The sequence below is a fragment of the Pholcus phalangioides genome, unplaced genomic scaffold, assembly GCF_987345545.1.
Source record: "Pholcus phalangioides strain wild (caught in Gottingen) unplaced genomic scaffold, Ppha-v1.0 ptg000015l_1, whole genome shotgun sequence".
In the NCBI taxonomy this organism is placed as follows: Eukaryota; Metazoa; Arthropoda; class Arachnida; order Araneae; family Pholcidae; genus Pholcus; species Pholcus phalangioides.
The window spans coordinates 51,361,270-51,388,442 of record NW_028301608.1 but is presented as its reverse complement, the minus strand read 5'-3'; the positions used below and the strand labels follow the sequence as shown (position 1 = coordinate 51,388,442).

Here is a 27,173-nt window from a genome sequence, read left to right as displayed (position 1 = left end):
TTATTGATCAATGACAACCTGATAAATCGTACTTAATTTAATCGAATTTATGAAATACCATGCTTATCAATTACTAAATAAATCATATGACTTTTTATCTGTATACATATATAAAATAACACATCCTAACTGCCTGACGATTCATCATCATCGTCTACCAACCCCCTGAACCTATAAATATGAAATTTGGTCAGTTGAATTTCATACGTAGAGACTCGCTCTAAAAAAAGGGTTTTTTTTTTTAATTTACCCCCTAAAAGGGTCATATGGGGGTTCAAAGTTTATATGGGGAAACGTTATTTCATTTTGCATAAATACCAAATAGGCTCCGACTTGAACGATAGGATACTTTAAAAGTTTGACAGAGCCAGACAAATGCCTGAATTGGAACAAAAAACTGTCGGTTCATAGATCTCAATAATGGCTTTTGGAATTTTTATTTTGGCTACCGTTGTTCCTAAACAATATGTTTCAGGCATGTTTATTTCTTTATAATAGTTTGTCACTTCTCGTATGGTCCCATTACATGGAGAAACCCGAACAACACCGAGTATTATAGCTAGTCTATGAATATATATATATATATAAATCGATACAAACCGAAAAGCACTTTTCTTCTCGCCAAATATTAAATTTTCACTGGAAATTAAGCTCATAAAATTTGGAATTCCATAGGTATGACTACTATGCTCTACTGTCCCGTAAATATGTTTTTTTTTCATTTTTAAAGTAATATGTGAGAGCTAGATTTAGAACTTACTTTCAAAATTTCATTCAGCAAAGTTGCATCTACATGAATTTCATGACATTCCTGAACATCGTTGGTAAATATTTCAGCTTCCGTTACGTCTGCAATTGGATGAAAAAATCGCTCTGCATTTGCTTCAAATGTCACATCAACATAAAAGAATTATGAAATTTTCACAGATCTAGTTTCGTTCTACATTTTAAGTCTTTCAAGATCTAGCATATTGAAGCAATCCAAATATTTATAGGAAAAGTAGGTAAGAGGAGGCATGACAACCAGAACGAAGCGATGAGATTGGCAAAAAAATGAATTGCAGAAAAATCCTACCGTATTTTCTATATACTATAGGATTTCTCCCATTTACATTCTAGAGTCTAGACCAGTGATTCCCAACGTGGGCGTTAACGCCCCCTGTGGGGAGATGGAATGTTCCAAGGGGGCGGCAGAAGCTGCTGGTATAGCATAGGATCCTATGGGTTGGATTGCGTTGGGGGGCGATGGGAGAAAAAAATTTCTGAAGAAGGGGGGGCGATGGGACAAGAAAGGTTGGGAAACTATGGTCTAAACCAAGGGTATGGTCAACTTTTTCCTGTTCGAGGGGTATTATAATGGTCAGCTGTAGCTTTGCGGGCAGCATTATGGTTGCCACTGCTGTGTATAAACCGCAGCATTAAAATTCCCAAGAAAACTCGCAGATGTAGATACGCCGTAAGTATTGTGGTGGCATTTTAGTCGCTAAACTTATTCTGGGCTTTGTATTTCTCCAATTCTCATAAACTGGCACTTATTGCTTTTTCAGATGGTTGCTGTAAGGTTTTCCCCCATTGGGAAGGAGCATGATGGGAGTGGAAAGCGTGGGTGGGGGAGAAAGGCCCTCGACGAAGAGAAAAGAAGCTTGGTGTGTTTTCGGTTAGTTAGAGAGTGGCTCCTGTGGACTCAGGAGGTAATTTCAAAGGCTCGCTGTAAGCGAGGAGGACGTGTTAATAGTATAACGTTTATTATGACAAAGTATGATTAAACCAAATATTATATATAAAAGTGGCAGAGAGTGCTTATGATTGTGTGTGGCAATTATTCATTGAAAACGAACCCTACATAGTGGTGTCAGCAGTGCGGTCAGTAGAACTATACTGAATGGAAACTGGCTATTTTGTGCGAAGGTGATCGCAGGAATAAATCATCGTTAAGCGGTTGACAAAATAGAAGGATCAGGACTGATCACTTGGCGTAGCTGATCACACATTGGGTGGTCACCAGTGTCTCAAGACATCGGAATATTCATGTGAAAGCTCGACCATCGGCAGAAACGAACGAGCATCAAGACTTTCGCCTATACCGAGGTTAGCGGTCACATTTTTTTGTCATTAGGCGAAACCGAACTATTTCGTACAGTAATTTCATTCGATATTGATTTTTTTTTTAAAAAAAGAAGAAAAAATATTAAAAATGGCCGTCTTTGCCAGGGGACGAAAAGAGGACCTGCTGATTTTAGCAGATGAGTTACGGGTGGAAGTCCCCAAAGACGCAAAGGTTGTGGATTTGAAAGAGCTAATCATGAAAAGCCCTCATTATGAACCAGAATTTGTGAAAGAATTAGTAAATAGTATTATCGATGAAAGAACAGAGCGAGAAGCAAGAAACCACGAATTAGAGGTAGAGAGAATAAAACATAATGAAAGACGGGGAACACGTGGCAATAATGATTTTATTGGGTATTTGAATTTAATGAAAGGTGTAATACCAGAGGTGACGGAAAACATAGAGGATTGGCCTTTTTTCTTTCATCAAGCAGAGACTATATTCAAGTTGTATGAGGTCCCGGAGGAATACCATGGGAAAATTATACTATGCATTTTGAAGGGGAAGGCTGGATGCATAAGTATGAGGCAGGCAGAACCCGATTTTGATGATTACAACAGAATCAAAGAGATGATTTTGAAGGAATTTCAAATCACTCCCATTGAACATAAAAAGAATCTAGATACGATGAAAAGGAAAGCGGAAGAAACGTGTTGTCAATATGCGGTCAGGGTGGAAACAACTGTAGATTTATACCTCAAGTCGAGGGAAGTTAGCACATTTGAGGATTTGAAACAATTGGTCATCGTTGATAAAATTAAAGAAAGCCTGTCCCCAAACATCAGAACCTATATACAGTTGAAAGAAACAGACGGTTGGTTAGATGCAGTCAAACTCGCGAAAGAAGTAGATAATTACACGAGTGCGACAAATAATAGCGGTTCACATTCAGAAAATTTTTCTGACATGGGATGTTATGATAACCAACAGAATAGATATTTTCGTGACCATGGAAAGAAATATTCTGATCAGAAGCCACTTCGAGAGGAAGGTTGTTTCATTTGTTCGTCAAGATTCCATGTAAAAAGAAACTGTCCTGAAAATAAGAACAGAGTCAGCATGAGTAATAGAAGAGCAGGTAATTTGGATACTAGAGTCAACCAGATAGAAACGGAAAGTGTACCACAAGATACAGAAGCGTTTTCAGTAACAGGAATCGGTATCAGTGACGATATCAGACAGGATTCCGGATATATCCAATCTATCACCGCATTGAAGAGAATGAAAGTTAGCATTGAGGGAAAAATTGTGAATGCATTGATTGATTCAGGTTGCCAAATTTCTGTCTTAAGAGAAGATTTGGTCCCTCGCCACAAGACAGAGTCTAAAGCAAAGACATATTTGAAACCTGCATTCGGAAAGCCTATTTTGGCAGGTTTGAGACACATCAATCTGGCCATTCCCGTAACGGACAAAACAAGTGTAGTCCACCACAGAGCCATCTTGTGCGCTATTACACCCCACATAAGTGAGGAGGCCATATTACATCCACAAATTATCAACTTACTCAAAGGGGAAGTGAAGGATCAAAAGATCGCAGCTGTGAACAAGAAGGATATAACGAACAACGAAATGCAGGCAAAGCAGGGTGGGAGAGATGGAGTGGATGAGAGGAAAAAACATAAACAGAGCACACCCTCACCCCACAAGAAGAATTTCGAAAAAGCGACCCACTGGTTGCTGAATAATGGGAGTCAGCAGCGAAGGGTAAGTGAGGATACGGCGGGCTGTGCCCTTCAACAAAGGGGTTGGTTTTACCAAAGAAAAAAAAAGTTTTTTTTGCGAAGGGCCCGCTCCTTTTGAGGGACATGTATGTACAAGAGTGCTAAGAAACAAATGACAGAATCTAGTACTCATTTTATTGGGAGGGGATTGTCAAGGATACGAAGGAATTTTGTGTGTGCATGTGAGGCTTGCCAGTTGAGAGGAAAGAACGAAGTCTCAGGCAGAGCTTCAATTACTCCATCAGTAGGGGCAGAACAAAAACTCATACTGTCCGACCATCATCACAACACCTGGAAGCGGACACGCCAGGGACAGACAACGTACGCGCAGACGTGATATCACGTTTACGAACAGAATGAATTGTGTGAACTGAAATAATGAACATTAATGTTTACTTGCGTTTTATTGCAAATTATGTAAATATTTATTGTTATCAGTATCGTGTTATTTGATCATATCCTTGTTTCTATTATCAGTATCAATGCATGTAATCAGATTGTCTTGTAAAATATGTTATGCATATTTCACGCTTAGGAAGGGGGTAATGTAAGGTTTTCCCCCATTGGGAAGGAGCATGATGGGAGTGGAAAGCGTGGGTGGGGGAGAAAGGCCCTCGACGAAGAGAAAAGAAGCTTGGTGTGTTTTCGGTTAGTTAGAGAGTGGCTCCTGTGGACTCAGGAGGTAATTTCAAAGGCTCGCTGTAAGCGAGGAGGACGTGTTAATAGTATAACGTTTATTATGACAAAGTATGATTAAACCAAATATTATATATAAAAGTGGCAGAGAGTGCTTATGATTGTGTGTGGCAATTATTCATTGAAAACGAACCCTACAGTTGCGTTCTCACCTAGATCAAAAATTACAATTTCCTGTGCTGATTATTCCGTTTAATACATTCATAGTTTGATTTTTTTTATATTTTTTTTTACAGATAAACCATTTTGTTTCTGTTCCCATTATATTTTTCCTTGCCCCTGATTTGACACCTCTCCTACATCAGCACCGTTTCGCATACGATAGATTTCGATGATAAAAAGGCGTGAAAAAGTCAGTTGCGTAGATCGCATTGATCATCCGGTATGAAGGTGTCTGAGATGGGTGGACACGTGATGATACCCAGATGAAAAAAACCAGCCTCTCATGGATTAAGAAGACTACCTATAGATGTTAAAGGATACACGCATAACATTATCTGATACTTCTACACTTCCATAAAATTATAAGTAACCAGATTTGTCATGCAAGTATTCTTATTACGTTAGCTATCTTCTTAAATCTGAATGTCCGTCAACCTGCCATGTCGAGATTTAGCGGTGAGAATGCTACTAGTAATCATCGTGCCAGGGTATAGGACTCTCTTGAGCAAAGGCACAATATCGACCCCACTATCAAATATGACAATTTTTTGTTCTTTGGAATTGTTATGGTCTGCGTAGCCAAGAGAAAGAATCGGTTTTGAGGCACCATAGTGAGTTGGTATCTACTTCGAGAAAGTTTCGTCACCGTAAGCAGAACACCAAACATGCTTTGAGCTACATATGTAGAAGCCACAGCAGGTAACTTGCCCAAAAAAATAGGGGAAAAAATGCGTGAAAATCTCGTACGACAGAGTGAAAAACTTCTAGTTTGTTAAATATAACAACTAACTATTGAACTAGTTGGTTTGTGCTAGCTGGAATGAAATATAAAACTTTTGTTTCCTAACATCGCGTTAATACGGGTTGAACGAGCGTTTGATTGCACTGGAAATCTCATGAACACAAGATTGTGAAATGATGCCAGTCAAACCATGATTTTGATGACACTGATCTAGACCGTCAAACCGAAAGATACCCAGGCCACATCGCCATATGGCAATATCGGCTCATTGTCCACACGGACTGGATACCTCTGGCAATTTATTCATAAAAAAGCATACATTACAAAATATACATTACAATCATAACAACTATAAATCGAAACTAGACCGAATCAAATTGGGATTAAGAGATGTCGGAAGTATATATGTTACGGTAAGAGCCCGAAGAGTGGTAAAACTTAGGTTTTACCAAGTCGAGTTGGTAAAAGCCCGAAATACGCTTGAAAACGTATACATTTCGGGCTTACTGCTAGTGCGTAAGCACACACCAACTGCAACTCCGGATATGACACCATTGTTACAACACCTGTATTTCTATAGCTCAGAGTCCTAAATCAAAGAAAGGGCTCTAAAAATTATAAGGTTTCACAAGATCTGAAGTTATAGATTTTCATAAATTATGAACTTTAATCAATCAATTCTGCAAATATTTCCTCTCATTGTTTTTGTTAATTGCTTGTTTTATTAATTTCCAATTATTTCATTCCCTAATTTTGCTTTATATATTCCATCATTTATGAATTTTAGAATTGTCGAATTATCACTTCAAATAAGTCAAAATTATCATTAGTTCAAATCAGTTCAGTCAAATCATTAGTTACTTAAATTAATTTGAAGTTTTATTAACTTTTTGTTTAGATATTTTTCAGCACCCCTGTAAACCTGAATGGCATGTGGAAGCAGATCTTTACACAACCTGTACAATGTGCTAAATGAAAAGTAAACGTTTATGTCTGTAATGATGGCTTAGTGAAATTCAAGTTGCCTCGTGGCTCAATCAAGTTCTTAGAAAAGTTCATATAGTTCATGAAATCTATGCAAACGAACGTCATGGGTAGAGTACGTTTCAAATGTTTCCATGAAACTTTGGCAAGAAACAATAGCTAAATTGAAATTAATTGAGAGTTTGAGACTCGGTGAACTATCATTTATGAGCATCATATTAAGCAATTTTTTAAGGCTGGCAATATGGACTTGGAGTATGAAATCGTGACCAGTCTGTAAAAATGGCAGATGCAACACCAATACTGTTCTGATCAATCAAACAATTTTTGTGTGACGGCGTTCTTTCCCTCACAAAATTTTAACGCTATGTCTCACTAAAGAAGTTTCTTCCAAAAAATACCCACAACAATGAGCAATTTGTGTGTTTTAAAAAGTAGCATGATGAGAACATATAAATGGTAAAATATTTTCATTTCTAGAAATAATGATTGCAAGTAATTTTTTAATTAGGAAGTCTGCTGTTGGAGATGACGGCTCAAATAATGATCACAAATTTGATTTACATACAGAATGGTTTTTTTTGAGGGGGGGGGCGAACAAGTTCAACTCGGGGACCAGCTGTTGGCCACCCCTGTTCTAGACCATTAACTTTTTCGAAAGAATTTTAGCAATTATTTTTTAAAGTAGAATTTCTCGAAAATTACGAAATTACTCGGCAGTTCATTTGTTAAAGAAATAATGGACAGAAAACAAATTTTGACATGTTCCAAAACATTTTACTTTTGAAAATATACACCAAGTAGAAGGTATAGTTTACGTTATTTAGTAATTTTTTTCATTTATAGGCAATTTTTATTCATGTACATGTATAAAATATACTGTATATATCAGGGGTGCCCAACTTTTTCAGTCCGCGGGCTAGAAATGTGATATGAATACTTCTCGTGGACCAAAAATTGGTGCACCTACGTTTTGTATGTATACTAATACTATTTTTCAGAAACATCTTTCGCTGATCGCGTTTGACACGAGGGAAGGAGGTTGTGCACCCCTGGTATATTTTATTAGTTCACCTTGCACATTTATTAGATGTTCGTATACTCCTTTCCATCTTCTGAAAGCATCTACATCTATAATATTTTCACGATGAAAAAGTCGAAGGATTTCTAGAAACAGTCCTGAAACAATAGAGGCACAATAGCGATTGAAAAATTAATTTCCTAAAGTTTTCATAAAAGTAATTTTTCTAAAAGTGTAAATGAACGTCCAGAGAAATACAACACAAAATTTAAAAAAAAACTAAAAATATTTCAAGTATTAAATAAACAATCATCGAAAAATGAACACGTGTAACATCTCCAAGACTTAAATAGAGATGTTACATGACTTACGACATTTATTACCTTCCGGATCATCCAATCGCTTCACGATAAATTCACAAGCATGAATCGTTAGTGCTCCCAAGTACACATTTTTTCTTACGTAATTCTTTAATAGCAGGAGTTGCGGTCTCATTCGGGAATAATCAGGCTCAGGAGAAAAATCACTCGCAACTGTGGAGAGCAATAATAAACGAGCATCTATTTACACTTACTTTTATATTAAAAAACTGTTTCATTCAATGTGCATTATTACCATTATATTCCACATAATTAAAAAATATATAACTATTTATCGACATGAATGTTTTAGGCTGTATATATCATGTCCTGCTACAGTAAAAGGACGAACGTTCCAGCAGGTATTAAAGGACAGGCAGGCAAGTATACAGTTTTCCTCAATAATTAGCTACGTCTACTTAGTTATACATGTACCTCGCACACATTCCTCTGCAGACGACGTTCTTCCGAATTGGTACATGCAGAAACGTATATTGTGAGTGTGTGTTTGGCCCTAACATACTTATGTTGTCAGAATAATGATTGATTCGTGTTCTTCCGATGGTACATCTACCTTCCATATTTTGAAGTGAAAAAATTACCAGTGCCTAAATTATCGACTAGCTGAAGAGGTGTATATACAGTGTATGTATAGTGTATAGAAAATGTATATACAATGATTCTAAATCTCGAATACATTTATCCCATAAACAATACTATACATCCTCTTTATTGCAGAATTTTTATCTTACTCAGTGGCTCTTTTTTTCGGTAATCCTTATTTACCCTGCAACAAACTATCCGACGAAGCTGCAATTATTTTTTATTCGATTAAACGTATTCAGTCTACCAAAAAAACTCTGACATTATTTTATAAGGCTATTTAAGAGATGGATAAGACATACTATTTATTCTAAACCTAAAAGAAAGCTGATGAATTTGTATACAATAAAACTCGTTGCCAAATTTTCTACTTAGTGTGTATGAAAACATACCTAAAATTATACGCTCCAGAAAACAGCAAACCAAGAGGAAAAATAAATCATGGTTTTTCAGATAGTCGAGAATGCTTCTCTAATTTGGGGGAAAAAAGTGTAATAGAGATATAAAGTATTTTATATGATCTTCACAATTAGGATTTTCTTGTTACATAAAAAGATTAATAAAGAGGTTAAGAATGAAAAGCAATTTATTAATTGACAACCGTATACCACTAAGTATACGAAAACTCATCATAATAAATGGTTTGTTACTCACTCTTATCAAATAAAAAATATACCACGGACTTTCTGCAGATAATATGAGACATTCCATTTCTTCTTTAACTTTTTTCCCCTTAGGAGTATTTAGGAGATGAAAATAAGAAATTGGCAGTGTGAATTCAAGTTTCTAAGAAAAGAAATTAGAAAAGATGATTGGAGACGAAAAAGCCATAATAATTTTTCAATGGAAAATAATAATAATAACACCCACGTTTCACGTGTGGTTCATTGAAACGAATACATTAGTAAAATCTGATCCGATGCTTGTAGTGACGACATAAAACGTAATGAAAACTTAACGATTTAATATACGAAAGAAACATAACTAGAAGGATAACACGTGTATATAAATTTTTTTTTACAATCACCAGGAGCGTGAGGAGGGTGCGCCATCTATAGATAAGAACGCACTACAGCACTCCCCCTCCAGTCAAAGACGAAACATTTAAGAGAAGAAAATTTGAATAATAATCATACAAATAATTAAAAAAAATTGCAATATATATACCATACTTAATTACGAATCATATAGCTAATTTCGAAGGGTCAATACGAAATCGCACTCTTCGGCCAGACCTGGAAATATACTGATTTTTGAACGTGTCACATAAATTATTATTTAACATAAAACATGGCTTAAGGCGATCTATGGATACATTTTTATGGTTGCCATTAATGTTCAACATAAAATACTTATCAGTTCTTGAAATAACTTCAAATGGTCCGGTGTATGGTTGTTGTAGAGGTTTGCGTACACAGTCTTGTCGGACGAATACCGATGGAGAAGTTAGCAAGTCTGTCGAGACGAAGGGCTTAGACGAATTGTGATGAGAGGTTGGTACCAGTCTCACACGGGAGAAATGGTCTCTCAGTCTCTGCAAGAAGTCATATCGAGGTAGGACGTCTCGCTCATCCGAGTGCCGGAAGAGTTGACCAGGAAGGCGTAGGGCTGTGCCGCATACCAACTCAGCGGTTGATACTTGGAGGTCTTCTTTGATGCTGGAACGTAACCCCAACAGGACTGTAGGTAGAACCTCTGTCCAGTGCTCGTTACCTTTGAGGACACACATCAGAGAGGCTTTGAGATCACGGTGGAATCTCTCAACCTGGCCGTTACACTTTGGATTGTAGGCAGTGGTGCGGGATTTTTCGATACCGCACAGCCGTGCAAGACAGCGAAATAGATCACTCTCAAACTGACGACCTTGATCTGTGGTCAACTTTTCAGGAACGCCAAACCGACGCACCCAGGTAGAAAAGAATGTCTCAGCTGTAGTTTCAGCGGTTTGGTTAGACATTGGTACCGCTTCGGGCCATCGTGTGTACCGATCAACGCATGTCAAGAGATACGTGTATCCTTTAGAGGGAGGCAAGGGTCCGACAATGTCCAGATGAACGTGTGCAAAGCGGGAATCAGGAACCTGGAAAGAGCCTAAAGGAGACTTGGTATGTTTGATAACCTTCGACTTCTGGCAAGCGATGCAAGTACGACACCAATCTTTGCAGTCTCTCGCAATCGATTTCCAAATAAATCGTTTGCGTACCATACCTAGAGTGGCTTTTATCCCAGGATGGGACAGATTATGCACAGAGTCGAACGCTAGACGTCGCATTGAAACGGGTACATACGGGCGTATATCGTCAGTAGACACATCGCAGTAGATATTGACACCTGAGATATCGAGGCGTTTTAGCTGAAGCCCAGTTTCACTTTGAAGCAAAGTATGCAATTCGTCATCATCTGCCTGCGCCCGTGCCAATTCTGCATAATCGATTGCACAAGGAGTGTGGATTTCACAAATTCTTGAGAAAGCATCAGCTATGACGTTACTATCTCTAGGCAAATATCGTAAATCTGTCGAAAACTGACTAATATATTCAAGATGTCTAAGTTGCCAGGGAGAACATTTATCGTTACGTTGTTTGAAGGCGTACGTGAGAGGACGATGATCACTGAAAATTATGAAGTTGCGTCACTCCAAAATGTGCTTGAAATGCTTAACAGCTGAATATATTGCTAAGAGCTCTCTGTCATATGTACTGTACTTTTTTTCAGTGGAACTGAGCTTGCGAGAAAAAAATGGCAATGGTTGGGTTTTGTTTCCTATTTGCTGTTGAAGGACTGCACCCAATGAAGTGTCGGAAGCATCGGCAGTCAAAAACAATTTTGCATTCGGAACAGGATGGGCCAGAAGTGTGGCGTTTCAATTGATTGCTTGCATGACAAAAAAGCGGATTTGGCCTCCTCAGACCAAACTATTTCAGTTTTATCTTTTTTTATCTTGCTTTTTGCTAATTCATGCAAAGGAGCTATCACCCTGGCGGCACCTTTAAGGAATCTGTGATAGAAATTTACAATTGCCAAAAAACGCTTCAATTCAGTCACTGTTGATGGCAATGGATAATCGAGCAATGTTTGTACTCGATCTGGTAAAGGTGCAATCCCATCGGGAGAAACAAGAAAACCCAGAAAATTAATTTGACGTTGACCGAATACACATTTAGATGGATTGATCACGATATCATAGTCATTTAGTCTTTGAAAAACACGTTTTAAGTCAGCTTCATGAGATTTTTCGTCAATGGAAGCGATTAACAAATCATCGAGATATGCGTAACAACAATCTAAGTCACGAAATGCTTCGTCAATAAAACGCTGAAACGTTTGAGCTGCATTTTTCAGGCCGAAGCACGTATAAACATATTCGTATAGCCCAATGGGCGTAATTATGGCGGTTTTGGGAATGTCTTTAGGATTAATTGGTATTTGGTGATATGCTTTTATTAAATCGATTTTTGAAAAAAATCTTTTTACCACTCACACACAAGTTGATGTAAAAAATCCTGTATATTTGGAAGCGAGTATCTATCTATCTATCTGGGATGGTTATTGCATTGAGTCCGCGGAAGTCTCCACAAATTCTCCATTCGTTGCTTTTTTTGGGTACAAGATGTATGGGACTCGACCAAGGGCTTTTTGAGGGCCGAATTATACCTTGTTGCAACAGTTCATTGAATTGTTTTTTAACAGCTGCAAATTTTTCAGAAGACAATCTTCTAGCTTTTGCGAAAACCGGTGGTCCCGTAGTTTCGATGAAGTGCATGACAGAGTGTTTCTTTGGAACTGCATTTAAAACTGAGCTGGTAAGCTGAGGAAATTTGGCTAATATGTAATATGCGGTGGTATGGAGAATCACCAGAGATCGGCGTTAAATCGAAAGAGCCGTTTTGGGATTCTAAACCATTCACTGATAGCGATGTTTCGTTATCGATCAAACGAGAATTTTTAACATCTATAAGCAAACCAAATCTTTCCAACAAGGCTCCAATAATGGGATGTGAAACATCTGCTGCAGTGAAAACTCGGAAAACAACGGATTGATGCGCCAGTGTAAATTAGAAATCGGAAAACCGTATTAACGTCGATGACAAATAGGCGACTATAGAGAAGGCTTTCGTCAGCTGTCGCCGAAACAGACGAGCCCACTAGTTTTCCTGAAACTGACATGGAGGAATACATTTATGAGCTTTTTCTCCAAACTGCTCATGGTACCAGCAAAGCCTTCCGTTTTTCAAAGCATCGCCGAATTTATTTTGGCTACGAGATTGAGATCGTTTACGATAACCGCGAGATGGTCTAGGAGATCGCGAAAGCCTTTCAAATGATTGCCGTAGCGAAGCAATTTCGTTTTTCAAATCATCAAACTCTGAAGTGTGAGACACAGCTGAAGTATTAGATGACACATGAGAAACCTTCACAGATTTTGTCGGCTATTTTCGCTAACCCAATTAACGGTTCACTAGAAGCTTGTAATATTTGTTGGGAGTGCAAAGGTAATCTCTGCATCCAGAGATTTCTCAAAATGTCACTTTCCATTTTACCCTCAGCTAACGTTTGCATTTCGGGCAAAAGCTGGGACGGGCGTTTGTCGCCTAGTTGAAGCTCCTGGAGTAACATTCGAAATTTGGAAGATTCTGATTGTTGAAACTGCTCCAGCACGCGAGTTTTGAGAGTCTCGTACATGTGCTGTTGGGGAGGATCGCGAACGATATTAGAAACATAGTTCAAAACTTTGCAATCAAGAGCTCCTACAACGGCGTGAAATGTAGTTTCATCGGCGGTTATGCCTGCCGTTTTGAATTGTGACTCAATTTGAAGAAACCAAATCTCTGGATTTGCTTCCCAGAACGGAGGGGCTCGAAAAGCAACACGTGAAACTTCAGCTGATGCAATAGGCTGAGCCATGACAAATGCAAGTATGAAGACGAGCAAATCGAGAGTAGAAAGTTTATTCCTCACCTTGAATTTCCAGGAACGTCTCTATATTGGGTAGAAACGAGTAGACTTGGCTTGAAAAAAATATATATATATGCAAAAGACTAGGAGATTAGAAAAGTTTCATCTTTGAAGAGCGTACGAACGGAAAGCACAAGGCGCGAAAACGAAATTTAAACGATGGAGAAATTAATTTCAATGTCCAAAATCAGATGCGTCCTATAGGTCACCAGTGATCCGATGCTTGTAGTGACGACATAAAACGTAATGAAAACTTAACGATTTAATATACGAAAGAAACATAACGAGAAGGATGACACGTGTATACAAATCGGTGGTACAACTCCAACTGACATTTTTTCTTTTTTTTACAATCACCAGGAGCGTGAGGAGGGTGCGCCATCTATACAGATAAGAACACACTACAAATCAATTAGGTAAGTAATAAAATAACAAGATACTTTCTTGCATTTTATTGTATAATCTCACTCTTACCTTTCACTTAGTACTCACATTTATTGCTGTTTTTTGCGAAGTTTCCTCCGTTTTTTGGATTCGAATATCTCAGTGAATATTGCACTTAAAAACGTGGAACTTTTTTGATTGGCATCAGGAGAGACAGAGCACCAACTTCCCAATTGGATTTTTGAGCACACAAGAGACGGTATATAAAAAGTTTATTTTATTATTTTAATAACTGTACAACCCCTTGCAACATGAATGGCGCATCTGAGTACTACATGTTATTTGGATACTTTCCTAATAGGAAGTATGCCTCTAGGATCAACGAGGATCAACGGTTCGCCAGTAAAATGCCATACGCCCTATTTTACTTATGCGTCCTGTATATCGCTTGTTTAAAATGATGACGAAAAACAAAAGTTTTTACATTGGAAAAAAATACTTAATGCTGACTTCCCGAGTGACGGAGTGGTAAGATACTCGTCTACCATCGTGAAAGTTGCTGTCACGGTCCTGGGTTCGAACCCGGGGGGGGGGATATAAATAAGATGTTTTCCCTGACGAACTTGAGGATACCACCAATAGACAGCGCCTTCTATTTCCAACCCATCTCATTAATACAAATACAAATACAACGCCACAACAGACAAAATGCCCAACGAGGTGGCTGATAAAAAGATGCCCATAAAAATATGGATGTCATATATTTCAAAAATACAGCAACCCAATTAAAAATATAATTAATAAAAATGATAAACAATATATATACATGATAAAATATTATACAATGCCCATAAAGAATACTTATGGTTGTCTTATTTTAAGCATGGATAGCTTCTCGATTTACCCCAACATGTTTATCGTATTTCTTTTTAAACGTGTCAATTGTGTTACAATTTACCACCTCCGGGAGGTAAGCTATTCCATTTGTTAACAACCCCATTAGAGAAAAATTCCCTGCCACACCATAACCTTGCATTGTCCCTCACCAATCGATACTGGTGTCCCCTTGTAAAAGCAGTCGATTGGCGGTGTACTAAAAGTTCATGGTCCATCCTATCCATCTCATTGAAAATTTTGAACACTTCGATCATATCTCCTCGACACCTGCGTTCATCCAATGTAAACATATTCAAAAATTGAAGTCTCTCTTCATAACTCAAGCCCTGTGTGCCAATAAGGACACGCGTAGCTCTTCTCTGCACCCCTTCAACCAAGTCTATGTCCCTCTGTAGGTATGGTCTCCAAAACCTTACAGCATACTCCAGTCCAGGACGAACTAAGCCTCGAAAAAGCGGAAGAAGGACTTTAGGAGAACGCGAAGAGACCTTTTTGAAAATGAGACCAAGCATTCTATTCGATTTTTTGACCACCGCTGAACAATGTTCAGAAAACTTAAGTCGCTCGTCAATGAGAATTCCCAAATCGGTGACCCTAGTTGCATCCGGGATAGTGACACCATTCAACTCGTAAGAGAACCGTGGGTTGTTCGAACCAAAATGAGCGACCATGCACTTATCTACGCTAAACATCATGCTCCATTCATTTGCCCATGCTGCAATCCTGTTTAAGTTGGTCTGGAGCAACTCCCTATCGCTTTCATTCCCAATTATCCCCATTAGCTTCACATCATCTGCGAATTTGCTAGTAATCCCATCGATACCCTGATCGAGTTTATCGATAAAAAAGTATGGGGCCAAGGACACTTCCCTGAGGAACTCTACTTGTGACGTCTGTCCAACCAGAGAATTCCCCGTTCACCATAACTCGTTGCGACCTATCTCTTAACCACGATTCTATCCAATTCACCAAGTTTCCCCCTATTCCAATCTCGTGTAAACGCTTCAAGAGTCTGCCATGTTGGACCCGATCGAATGCCTTCTGGAAATCAAGGTAAACTACGTCGACATTTTTGCTCTTACCCAAAGCCTTAGTCACGTGATCATAGAAGCAAAGGAGGTTAGTTACACATGACTTCCCCTTCCTGAACCCATGCTGATTATCCGACAATACATTATTCTCGTCTATCCACTTCACAAACTGCCTTTTGATGATAATTTCCAAAATTTTCAAGAGGGAGCTCGTCAAACTCACTGGACGATAATTTGACACCGCTTCTCTACTACCCTTCTTAAATATCGGAACAACGTTAGCAAGTTTCCAATCTCTTGGGACGATACCCTCAGCAACACTACTCCTGTATATCTGTGTGACTGGCCCCAACAATTCATTGGTACATTCCCTGAGGACCCTGGGATAGATATCATCTGGTCCTGGTGCTTTGCTTGCACATACATTTCTTAGAAGATTTAGGACCTCCACGTCTTCTACTTGAATATCGTTGAGGGTTTTATTACCCATGCAACACCCGTATATCGAATATCATTATCTCCATTAAAAACCGACGCGAAAAAGTGATTGAAAGCACTACACATGCCTACATTGCTCTCTACCCTAGAGCCTCCTATCGAGAGGGGGACAACTGTCCCCTTACATCCCTTATTGACGTATCGAAAAAATTATTTTGGGTCAGAGCCAATGTTATCTGCCAACCTAGATTCAACTTCCTTTTTACTATCCCTTATCGCTTTCTTCAACAGTCTTCTTTTATCAGTAAACAATGATAGGTCACCTCGTCCACTCTTATACTCTCTGAATGCTCTTTTCTTTTCAAGATAAAGGTTCCGCACGTTATCCGTGAACCATAGAGGGTGCGATGTACAAACACGCTTTTTTCGAACAAAGGGTATGACGTCGTGCAAAACAGAGGACAGCTTCGTACTAAATTCTTCCCATTGACTTACCACCCCTACTGATTCCAACCGGTCTTTGAAAACTTCCGCTAACCTTCTTCTCAAAACATCAAAGTTAGTTCTCCGAAAACAAGGAACCAGTCTTTTGTTATCAACCTTACCCGAGGAAAAGTTACAGTGAAATCTGACGATAAGATGATCACTGGAAGAAAACTCTTCCCCCACCGAAACATGTTCAACTAGATCCTCAGAACTAGTAAGAAGTAAATCCAAAGTAGCGTACCCCTAGTGGCTTCTGATACATGCTGATACAAAAAATTTTCGAGCACCAACTTAAGAAAGTCTCTTTCATACTGATTTCCAGATGAAAGCTTCTCCCAATCAATACCCGGGTAATTGAAATCCCCTAGTATGAGAACCCTCTTTCGCTTACACATGTAGGAAATTTCATCATGCATTTTGGCCATGTAGTTTTGATCCCTATTCGGTGGATTGTAACAAACCCCAAAAATAAGTTTATGACGTCTTTTGTTCTCAAGTTCAACCCATATGGTTTCAATATCACTTCTCTGCACGTTACACTCTCTAGCCTTCAAACAGGGTTTCACGTATATCAACACTCCACCCCCTTTCCTATCAGATCTATTTCTCAAAAAAGTATCGTGTCCTGAGATGTGTAAGAAATATTCATCCCCATCGTTTGCCCAAGATTCTGTAATGGCTATAAGATCTAAGCCCTCCACAACTATCATAGTTTCTAAAAAATCTTTCTTATTACCCAAGCTCCTGGCATTTATTAACACACACATTAATGTCAGTAAATCGCGATATGGCCAGAGTTAAAGCAGTATTTAATACAGAATTCACATGGAAAAAGTATGCAATACTACAAAAAAAAAAAAATTGTGCAGAAAAATTTTGGTTGATATGACATGTAAAAAGAAAATTTTCTAGTAATAGCTGATTGTTAATAAATCCATTAAAATAGTTTTTGTAGTGAAAATGGCTAAACGTAACGAAATTCCGAATAACGTTAATCTGAGCATTGAACCGGTTTAAAAGTTAGGAAAGTACAAATGGATGAGACAGATTGTTAAATGGTTCGTAAAATTTAATGTATCAAGGCGAGAATCACTCAGAATGGTCTACGTTCTTGGTGAACAATAGCCATGGGAATTAATTTGAACACACAAGTCATCAAATGTGTAAATGAATTGGGAAATTCACTTAACAGCAAATAAATATTTTTTTATTAATATTTTTTCAACTTGATTGCAAATAAATATTGCATATCAATAGAAATGACGATAAGTGACGAAACCATCGTTTATGCGTTCAATGACAACGCTGTCAAGTGGTTCGCCACTAGCGTTAAGGACCATGCATTGCATAGTGAAAATCATTTGTTTAGATGTTCTACAACTACTTAAAGTTGCCCATGAGAGCTATGAATGAACCCCTTTTTAAGCATAAATGTTTGCGTTATACCTAGGGTGACCATACGTCCCGTATTTCCCGGGACAGTCCCGGTATTTTCTATTTTTTTGGCCGTCCCGACTTTTTGGCAAAAGTGTCCCGGTTTTTCCCGTATTTTACACGAAGCCAACTTGAATTTTTATTCTTTATTGAAGTCAAAGATTGACATTATTTTTCAACTCATAAATTATTTTACGATAATTACAACTATATATAAGAATATTAATCTCCCACATTTGCCTTGAACGTTTGTCTTTCGTGGAATACATTGTAATTCACTGCAATTTGCATCATTTCCCGCCATTGTGATTTTTCCGTAATTTCAACAATATTTGGCAACTTTGTTTGAATTTGGCGTTGTTTTTGGTGAAAATTGGCGATGTCCCGTATTTTCCCGTATTTGGAAATGCAATGTCCCGTATTTCTCTCGAGGAAATATGGTCAGCCTAGTTATACCTTATTTGAATGAAGTGGAAATTCAGTTTTGTTTTTTTTCTAGTTAGGCTTTCTTCGTATTTTCGTTACGAAAGCTTTTTCATAGGAATTTAAAGATTAAAGTGTGTGCTGTAAATTATATGTTAATAACTTTGGTGATTCACCTGGGATGCTATGAAATTCGATACTTCATCACTTGGTAAAAAATCTTCCCAAGTGTATCCAGACCTCCTCCAAATATCGCCTGTGAAGCAGAAACCCTGTAAAAAATATCGAATATTTGTCATTATAAATGAATAATTCAAGTATTCTCAATTAGAACAGTTAGTAAACCCTAGAATATTTGTTCCTCTTTCAATACACGCATTCAAATTCTGATGTGCTCAATTAATAAATACCACTACCAAATCTCGTATATATACATGCACCCCGTAAACATTTCTATGAATTAACGAATTGGCACATGCCGTAATTTTTTTTGGTAAAGTTAGCCTTACCTAAAAGAGGCAGAGTTGTGTCGGAAAAATTAGCAAAGATTTATAGTGGCGGCTCCCCTTGCCCCGTGCTTCGCCAGTATCGAATCACTCGCGTCGTTCTCTCCATGAAAACAGCCATCAACTCGATGCAGCTTAGAAGACATATGATTGAAATGGACAGCTGAACAGCTGAACCCAATGACTAGGGGGGAAAAGTGCACGTGCGCTCAGTGGCACATAAGAACCGAAGATCGCAGCCTGGGATTTTGGAAGAAATGTGGAAAAGACTTGTGGTGGGCAAGAAAGAAGAAGCTGGCATGTTGAAGTAGGAGAGATTTGAGAATGGCCTAATCACAATGTATACAAAATATATATACAGCACCTCCACTGTGACGGGAAACGAAGAAACAAAGCCTCCGTCCACAGTGTTCGGCAGTTTTGTTTCCTTTTCCTTTTACAGGATATGCAATATACACACGCAGAAAATACGCAGAACCTCCACTGAGACGGAATAATCAAACAGGCTTCGTTGACAGTACTGGACATTCACATTTGAAAATTACGCGCATACATTATTTTACATTACAAAAATTCCTCTTTTTATACTATTGGGAATGTACATAAACATTACTATGAAGGTAATATATATTGGGGGAATATTGGATGATGATCATGCCAGCTCATGTATATATGTTAATACATTAGATCAATCGGCTGAGTCATTGACGCTTCGGGCATGCCCCCCAACCCGCATCTCTGCCCATGCACTTGCACCCCTTCGTTGTCAACACTGAGGATCGTCCATGGATTGCACTTCATTGAAGGATTTACAACCAAGTTCAAGCATGGACGAAAAATTTTGTTGATGTATACCGACCACATGCTTGTGTGTCTAATTGTAGATGTACTGTAGATGCTGCTATATTTCTACCTTCCAAATCGAAAGAGTGCAACTGACAAATGCGTCGATGATTTTTTTCCCGTTGTCGCGTGCTGTAGTTGTCCAAGTCTGGTCACAGACTGTGCATTCGGTCGCGTTGTGGTAACATCTTTGAAGGGGAAATTCGGCTCTTGTTGAACGTCAAATTTTGGAAAAATAACTATACAGCAGACTAGCATTCTGGCCTCCCGGGAATCGAACTCGAACGTTTACGAAAGCAAAACAGTCATGATATACTGAGAATTAGTTGAGGTACTGATGTGCCCACGATTTTGTTGTGAGGTAGAGGAAGATAACGGTACCTGTTATTAGACAGATTGGAAAGATTGTTAAGACAAATTTAGTGGTACTTTGCAGTATATATGTTACGATAAATGTGATAAATCGGTTATCATACATAACAGCAGGTTATTATGCATATTTACCAATCGTCTTGGTAAGTTTGATAAATTTATCACTTTTACCGGTGAATATGCATAAGGGTGCGATTATAGTGCACGCGTGTCTCCGATTCTGGAAACCCGCGTGCTCTATAATCGCACCCAAACGTCGTTGGTAAGTTTGTTAAATAATAAAAAAGTTATCACTTTTACCGGAGATCATGCATAATACAAGAACCGTTGGTAAATTTCATAAATAGTTGAAATTTGTCGCTTTTATCTGTGATTATGCATAATACAAGAACCGTTGGTAAATTTCATAAATACTTGAAATTTGTTGCTTTTATCTGTGATTATGCATAATACCCAAGTGTAATTGGAGAATTTATGAATATGAAAAAAGTTCCAAATGAATTAGTGTGATGAATATATATATAGTCGGACTCCAATACAACAAATTTTGTGATCATGAATTATCGCATTTCGCTTGGGGGGGGGGGCACCCCTCTTTCATAGAGATGCACTCCTGCGCTTGCGTAATATACATAATCATCGGTAAAAGTGATAATTTTTTCGCACTTATTTAATCTACCAACGACGCTTGGGTACTATGCATAATTACCGGCATAGGTGATGAATATAAGGAAATTTATCAAACTTCCGAAATGCTTAGTAAGAATGCATAATAACCAGTTTTATGTATAATAACTGCATTTATCACATCTACCGTAACATGTACGTTACATGTTCTGGTTGCGTACCGGGGTCGCAGTATACTTTCATAACAAAATTCTTTCACGCTATACCTCAGAAAGTGCAAGACGCACCTAGAAAAATAGTATCTGCGAAGGTAACTTGATGAGACAACTGCAATAATATCTCACTGGAGTTAGCATGTCTTCTGGTTTTTGTACAAGACGTGCGGTAAAACTTCCCAACGAAATCCTTTTACGCTATACCTTCAAAAAATAAGTATGTATAGTACGGATATATCACGTTGAGACAAACCCCACAAATATCACATTTGCATGAAGATTTCTTAGTTTCAGTCGAGCATATCAAACAGGTCGTAGCGCACCGCAACGTGGTTTGAAGGACGTGTTTACGCTCAAATTTGCGGAAGAGTCGATGGGACTGGGAGTTTTCCAACTGTTGCACAAATGCGAGCCAATCTCTCATTTAAAAGTCTCTCCGCCGAGAGCAATCACGATCAAAATTCAAATATGATTCATTAACGTTTGAAATTCACACATAATACGAAATCAGGCAAAATGACCTTCCGAGTTTTATGTGTCGGAAGTGAAATGAAGTGATGTATAATAATCGGATCGGGTGATAGGGCCATGGAGCCGAAGAGAGACAAGGTTGTTGACTGTTGCACGAGAGAGAGATGTCGAACGCTCTGGTTGAGGTGTCTATGTAACTATATGTGATTATATTGTAAGCTATTCTCGTTGGCTCTCCAGTGTATACTTAAAGCGATATGTCTAGGAGGCCAAGCGAAGCATTTTATGCTTCCAAACTCGAAAGACAAATGGCAGGATTTTTTAAACACATAACAGACACATCCCTCATAAATGAACTTCATATTAAATACCTAACACATTCACGTCCCATTCCGAAATGCACCGCTTCATTAGAAATTCTTCAAAGGAATACTTATGCAATGAATGTGCGGTTTAGTAGTAGTGTCGATGACACAGCGCAAATTTTTTCCCAAAGTTAACTATATTCAGACTATTTTTCACATATTTTTTTCGAATGTCCATCAAGAAAGAACGCATATGGAAAGAAAATATGTTACAATATTCCGGGACAGATGAAAAATTTCCGTAACTTAAATTCTTACGCTTCTTTCAGCCACAACTGTCAGAGCAGAGGCAATTATTCGTCCAGCAGCAAGAGATGGAGTACACGGTCGTAGAAGATCTTTCAAACACTTGATATCAGGTGGAATTCTTATGATTTCCCCAATTACTTCACCTATGTATTCTGGAACGTTGGTGACAATCGAACTGGACTCTTCAATGCATATCAATACATACCGGAAACTAAATGGAAAAGATTAGGAAAAAAACAACAGAATTTTTCTAAACAAAATTTACAGGAAAGACGTTCTAAATGATAAAATATACAGGGTGTCCTATCAAGACCGCCAAAACTTTGTACAGCCAGATTCCTCGCTTGGAATACATAAAAAATAGCCAAAGAACTGTTCTTGTACGACCCATAGTTTTCGAGAAAAATGCAAAAGAAACGTAGGACGTCATATCCGGTGCAAGGAAAAAAAGCTTTATTGGAAACATGAACATTGGTATTTGCATATGTTTACATAAGAAGATGTTCAAAATGTCCACCGCGCATATCGACGCGTGCGCGCCGTGGAGTGACGTCAAGCTGTAGTTTGATACAGCGCCGTCACATATACATATACAAAGGTTTTTAACAGCTGGCTGATGCGAAGATATATTTTGGAAAGAGAAAATTTTCAACTGCCCCTGCGGAATCGAACCCACGTCCTTTCACTTTCCGGGTGAACGCCCTAGACCACTAAACTACAGAGCCAACGAATACCTCAATCTTTCCTTTCGTTGCCTCTGTAGTCTAGTGCGTTCACCCAGAAAGTGAAAGGACGTAGGTTCGATTTCCCGCAAGGGCAGTTGCATTTTCTCTTTCCAAAATATATCTTCGGATCAGTCAACTGTTAAAAACCTTTGTATGGATAGCGGAGAGTGCCGTCATCCTCGGATATATACATATGACGTCATACTTTCCATTTGAATTTTTCTCGAAAAATTGGGAAAAATTCGAAAAATTCTCGAAAAATATGGGCCGTTTTTGAAAACTTTCGGCCTCGGTAGAGACAGGGCAGCAACTTTTTAACTTGGTTTTTCAGAAAAAGTGTCCATATAAAAAGTTTTATGTGTTTAATTTTATAACAAACTGTATTTTCTATCTCAAAACTTGTATAAGGTGATTTTTGAACTTTTATATATAAACATACTTATATGTTTATAACATGAAACATATCTTGAACATTTTTTGAATTGGGACCATTTCTCTTCGAAGAAAGCTTGATGAAATAAAAGTCGAGTTAGGATTACAGGACACCCTGTATATTGTTGTGACGTCTGGAATTAATGAGTGAAGAACAATTTATCCAAACTTTCTTCTAAATTTCAAAAAATGTAAAAAAAAAGAAACTTTTTTAAGTTTAATTTTTGAATTTATTTAATGAAAAAGAAGCCAAAAAATTAATACTGATGATTAATGTAATTGATTACAGAAAAAAATGAATATAAAACTGATTATTTAAGGGGGTATGGGAAAGTAAGTCGTATATTGCACTGAAGGTGCGGGATGGTGGAAAAGGTTTAGAACCACTTATCTAAAACAACGGTTTCTAACCATACTTCAATGGAACTAAGTAAAGCCTATGTACAACGATTACTTTTGGTTAAAAAGCACATACCTTTCATTCAACTGACCGATGGTCAACATTTTACAAGCGATCAGCCAACTAAGAAATTGGCCGAACTTGGTCCTAGCATATCTAGAGTTTTCGAGCAGATGGTCCAGCAATTCAGAAATAATTATTGGAATGGGTGACCCATGAGCTAATTTGTCAATGTGTAATTGTGCTTCCTATAATAAAAGTATTATGTAAGTACAAATACAAAGTCCACATCATGGAAAATTCCCAGTTTCTATAAAAAATATTTGGCAAGATTTGAAGAAAAAACTGTAAAATAATCATGAATGAAATGAACTTTTAATTTTGACCGGCTTACGTTTATGTAAATTTATTCTATTTAATTAAATTACTTACCAGGAGATTAGCATTCCGTAATAATTCTTCCACAAGTAATTCTATTTCTTTTTTCAGAAAATCTGGAAAGCGCACAAAAAGTTTATTATATGACTTATGATATAGCAGGGGTTCTCAAACATTTTCCTCCCGCGGCGCCCCTTTTCCCTATTCAATGCTTATCCTCGAGCTCTGCCAGAGAGCCAGGGGAGCTCCCTAGTTCTGTTTAACAAAGAAGCTCTTTTAAAAAACTGTGTCAGAGTCACTACTCCGTGGCACCCCTGACAGAGAGCCGCGGTGCAGAGTTTGAGAATTCCCTGGATTATAGGATTGACCAGAATCGATTTGACTGCAGCTTAAAATTATCGAAATGATAAATTTATCTTTTTTCATCATAATTTAATGAAAATTCATTTATGGTAGTATACAGTATTTGTCAACGTGAATGAACTGCAGTCGAACATATGAACTGCAGTCATATTTTACCCAATCAACACGTATGATGTGACATTCACGTCCTTTCGTTATTGGGCCTTTAATTCCGCTGACGTGAACGTCACGTCATACAAGTTGATTATAATTAAAGTTCCCATACTCTGAGTAGTTTTATTCAAAAACTGTGTGTGTGTGTGTGTGTGTGTGTTTTATATATATATACAAATCTACAATTGAACAAAAAAAAATTTACAAACAGCACAATGAATAAAACAGTCCAAAAAAAAAATTATAAACGAATACTTTTCGGCCCAAAGGGATATAAATGACCTTCCATGGGTCGTATTAATAAATTACATAGAAAATTTCTGGGCAACATACAAAGGTATATTTTACTACAATTGCTGCAGGCAAATCACACCAAATGTATTACTTTCAAATGTTATACTATAGTCTGACGTGTTACATTACAGATATATTTTCCTAAAACAAACATATAAGCAAATTTTACACCTTAAAATTTACAATTTCAATAACTATCGAATGATACGAACCGCTCAATATCTGTTATTTCCAGTATACGATCTTTTATAGTTTTTTTAAACATATAAAATGATTGCTGCTTGTCTAATAATATCATCAAATTCTCTACATATTCTTGGAGCAAGAAAACATTGATTTTTTGAAAATTGTTTTTTTAGGTAATGGTATTTGATATACATATTGTGATCTCATTGTGTTTCTTAATAATACACTTTCTGTAATGATACTCTATTATGTGAAGAACTGTTGGTTCATAGAATGTCAAGTCGAAAACAGTTATAAAGATTATCTATAGCAGTGGGGTTTTCGACCTTTTCGAGTACAGTAAAATTAGGATTTTTCAATGTTTTATGATATGCAAATAAAAAACAACAATACATTTTGGATTTTATGGGAGGGGGGTGAGTCCGCGATATCGAAAAGGTTGGGAAATACTGTCTATCCATTCCTATCCTCATCCCATCCGAACGATAAGGATAGTTTTTTTTGAATGACTTTTTGAATGAGTAGCACGAAAGCATACCTTTTTCGAGCGTATGCAACAAAGGGAAGAAAAGTTTATCCCTAAAGTACATTTTCGTGAAATCAGAATTGTTTATGCGTGATTTTGTTTTCCCTTTTCTTATGGAGAAAACAGAAAACGGGGGGAGGAAAACGAGAAGAATTATTTTTATAATTAAATATATATTTCAGCGTTTAAATATTGTTCGCGAGGATATTTCAGGATGATAATTTGATGATCAGGACTCATCGACGTTCTGTAAGAAAGTATGCAAGTGTTGTAAGAAACATTCTAGAAATGTACGAGATACTAAGCGGGGACACGTTGTCTGCAGGGTTTGATTTCCACATGGGTAGGTGGATATTTTACCATAACCACCCCCCCCCCCCTCTTTTTGGGAGCCCCAAAATTTGAAAAACCATGTATTCACTGGCTAATCAGAAAATTTCTGACCCAAGTCACAGAGACCCTAATTCCTGCTTTGCCCAGAACTTTGCACCCTCGCGCGCGCGCATGTGTGTGTCAAGACTCTGTATATGAGCACAGTGTATAATACAATTGCAGCACATATAATTATAGTGAGCACTGCGCTTTCTTTACTATTCAATATATAATTTAGTCCATATTAAAAGAAAAAAAAAACGAATTTCGGACAATTTTAAAAGACATAATTCTAACTTTTTTCTTGAGTAAGACTGGCAAGAATCATTAGGGAAATAAATCGTTGCAATTCTTTTTTTTTTCATATATTTCTGAGTGGATCTCATTAAATACTTACTACTGTTCTATTAATACATTAAAAGTCTCATTTGATTGCAACAAATTTTAGCTCAAACATTGGGAAAAAAATTAAGAGCAAAAATTATCATAAAATTTGAGATAAATATTAAGAACGATTGATGTGTATAATTATATCTAAACTTTCTATAAGAAAAATGAATCGAAATTTTTCGATTAATGAAATTGACGCTAAAAACCAAGTAAGAAACTTGCTCTGTAACAATTAAATAACTCGTCGACATAGTGACAGTTGAAATTCTGGGTTTTTGACACTTACTACTACATCTCCGTATTACTTCTAAGGCTATTTGGGAAAAAAGTGAAGAAGTTTTACGAAGGTTCAATCATCAACGACCTTTCATTCATGTTACGGGGTGAGTAACATGCGATATACTAGAGAGTGAAAGCCAAAAGAATAAAAAGAAAGACATTTATTTATTTGTCAAAAAAATTCCAGTACTTTTTAAACAAATAAAGGACATACATAAGTGCTGTTAATTTATGTTTCACCTCATTTTTGATTAAATCAATATTTGGTAAATTCCGTGGCTTTATCAATGACAAGGGAGCTGTTTGCAATCGCAGTAGAAATTCTCTGCTGTAGGATTTTGTTCCGTCATGATCAAAAAGAATTCGTTGATCTGTTAAGAATTCGGTATATTGCGTGTGAGTATGCACAGTATAGTATATAAACAATACGGTGTAACGAAAATGATAAAGTCATTACTTTCACATAAAAATGCGCAAAAATGATTACATACTAGTTTTGTATACCAAAGATGTTTGGGGAAGACACTGCATTCTCGATAAAGAGGCTTGTTCGACATCTTCCAGTACCTTTATGTTGGTT

At 37.4% G+C, this 27,173-nt stretch overlaps 2 protein-coding genes across 2 annotated transcripts in view; both read right to left on the bottom strand.

Annotated features, from left to right (window-relative positions):
- Window positions 1-7,965, bottom strand: part of LOC149076167 (eukaryotic translation initiation factor 4 gamma 3-like) — a 54,947-nt gene extending 46,982 nt beyond the window's left edge. Inside the window, exons 1-3 of the mRNA XM_089243718.1 lie at window positions 7,820-7,965; window positions 7,490-7,594; window positions 761-849 (exon numbers count right to left, since the gene is read on the bottom strand). Coding sequence (XP_089099844.1) covers window positions 761-849; window positions 7,490-7,594; window positions 7,820-7,931 — 306 coding nt within the window. The 5' untranslated portion in view covers window positions 7,932-7,965. The remainder of the gene's footprint in view (window positions 1-760; window positions 850-7,489; window positions 7,595-7,819) is intronic.
- An 879-nt stretch (window positions 7,966-8,844) lies between these two features.
- On the bottom strand, window positions 8,845-23,894 carry LOC149076166 (eukaryotic translation initiation factor 4 gamma 1-like). The gene is made up of 4 exons (XM_089243721.1): window positions 23,728-23,894; window positions 22,105-22,306; window positions 18,624-18,719; window positions 8,845-9,184 (listed from the first exon to the last, which is right to left on the bottom strand). Exons 1-4 carry the CDS (start codon window positions 23,754-23,756, stop codon window positions 8,942-8,944), a joined length of 570 nt encoding a protein of 189 aa, XP_089099847.1. The 5' UTR covers window positions 23,757-23,894; the 3' UTR covers window positions 8,845-8,941.
- Window positions 23,895-27,173: the final 3,279 nt, after the last annotated feature.

Excerpts from the sequence above, each read along its gene's own strand:
- LOC149076166 (XM_089243721.1), bottom strand. The coding sequence starts at position 23,756 with ATGTTGACCATCGGTCAGTTGAATGAAAG. Across the intron at positions 18,720-22,104 it reads CAGTTGTGGCTGAAAGAAGC|GGTTTCTGCTTCACAGGCGA; the intron begins GTAAGAATTTAA and ends TATTTTTTACAG. Across the intron at positions 9,185-18,623 it reads CGAATTTCATAGCATCCCAG|AAACTTGAATTCACACTGCC; the intron begins GTGAATCACCAA and ends TTCTTTTCTTAG.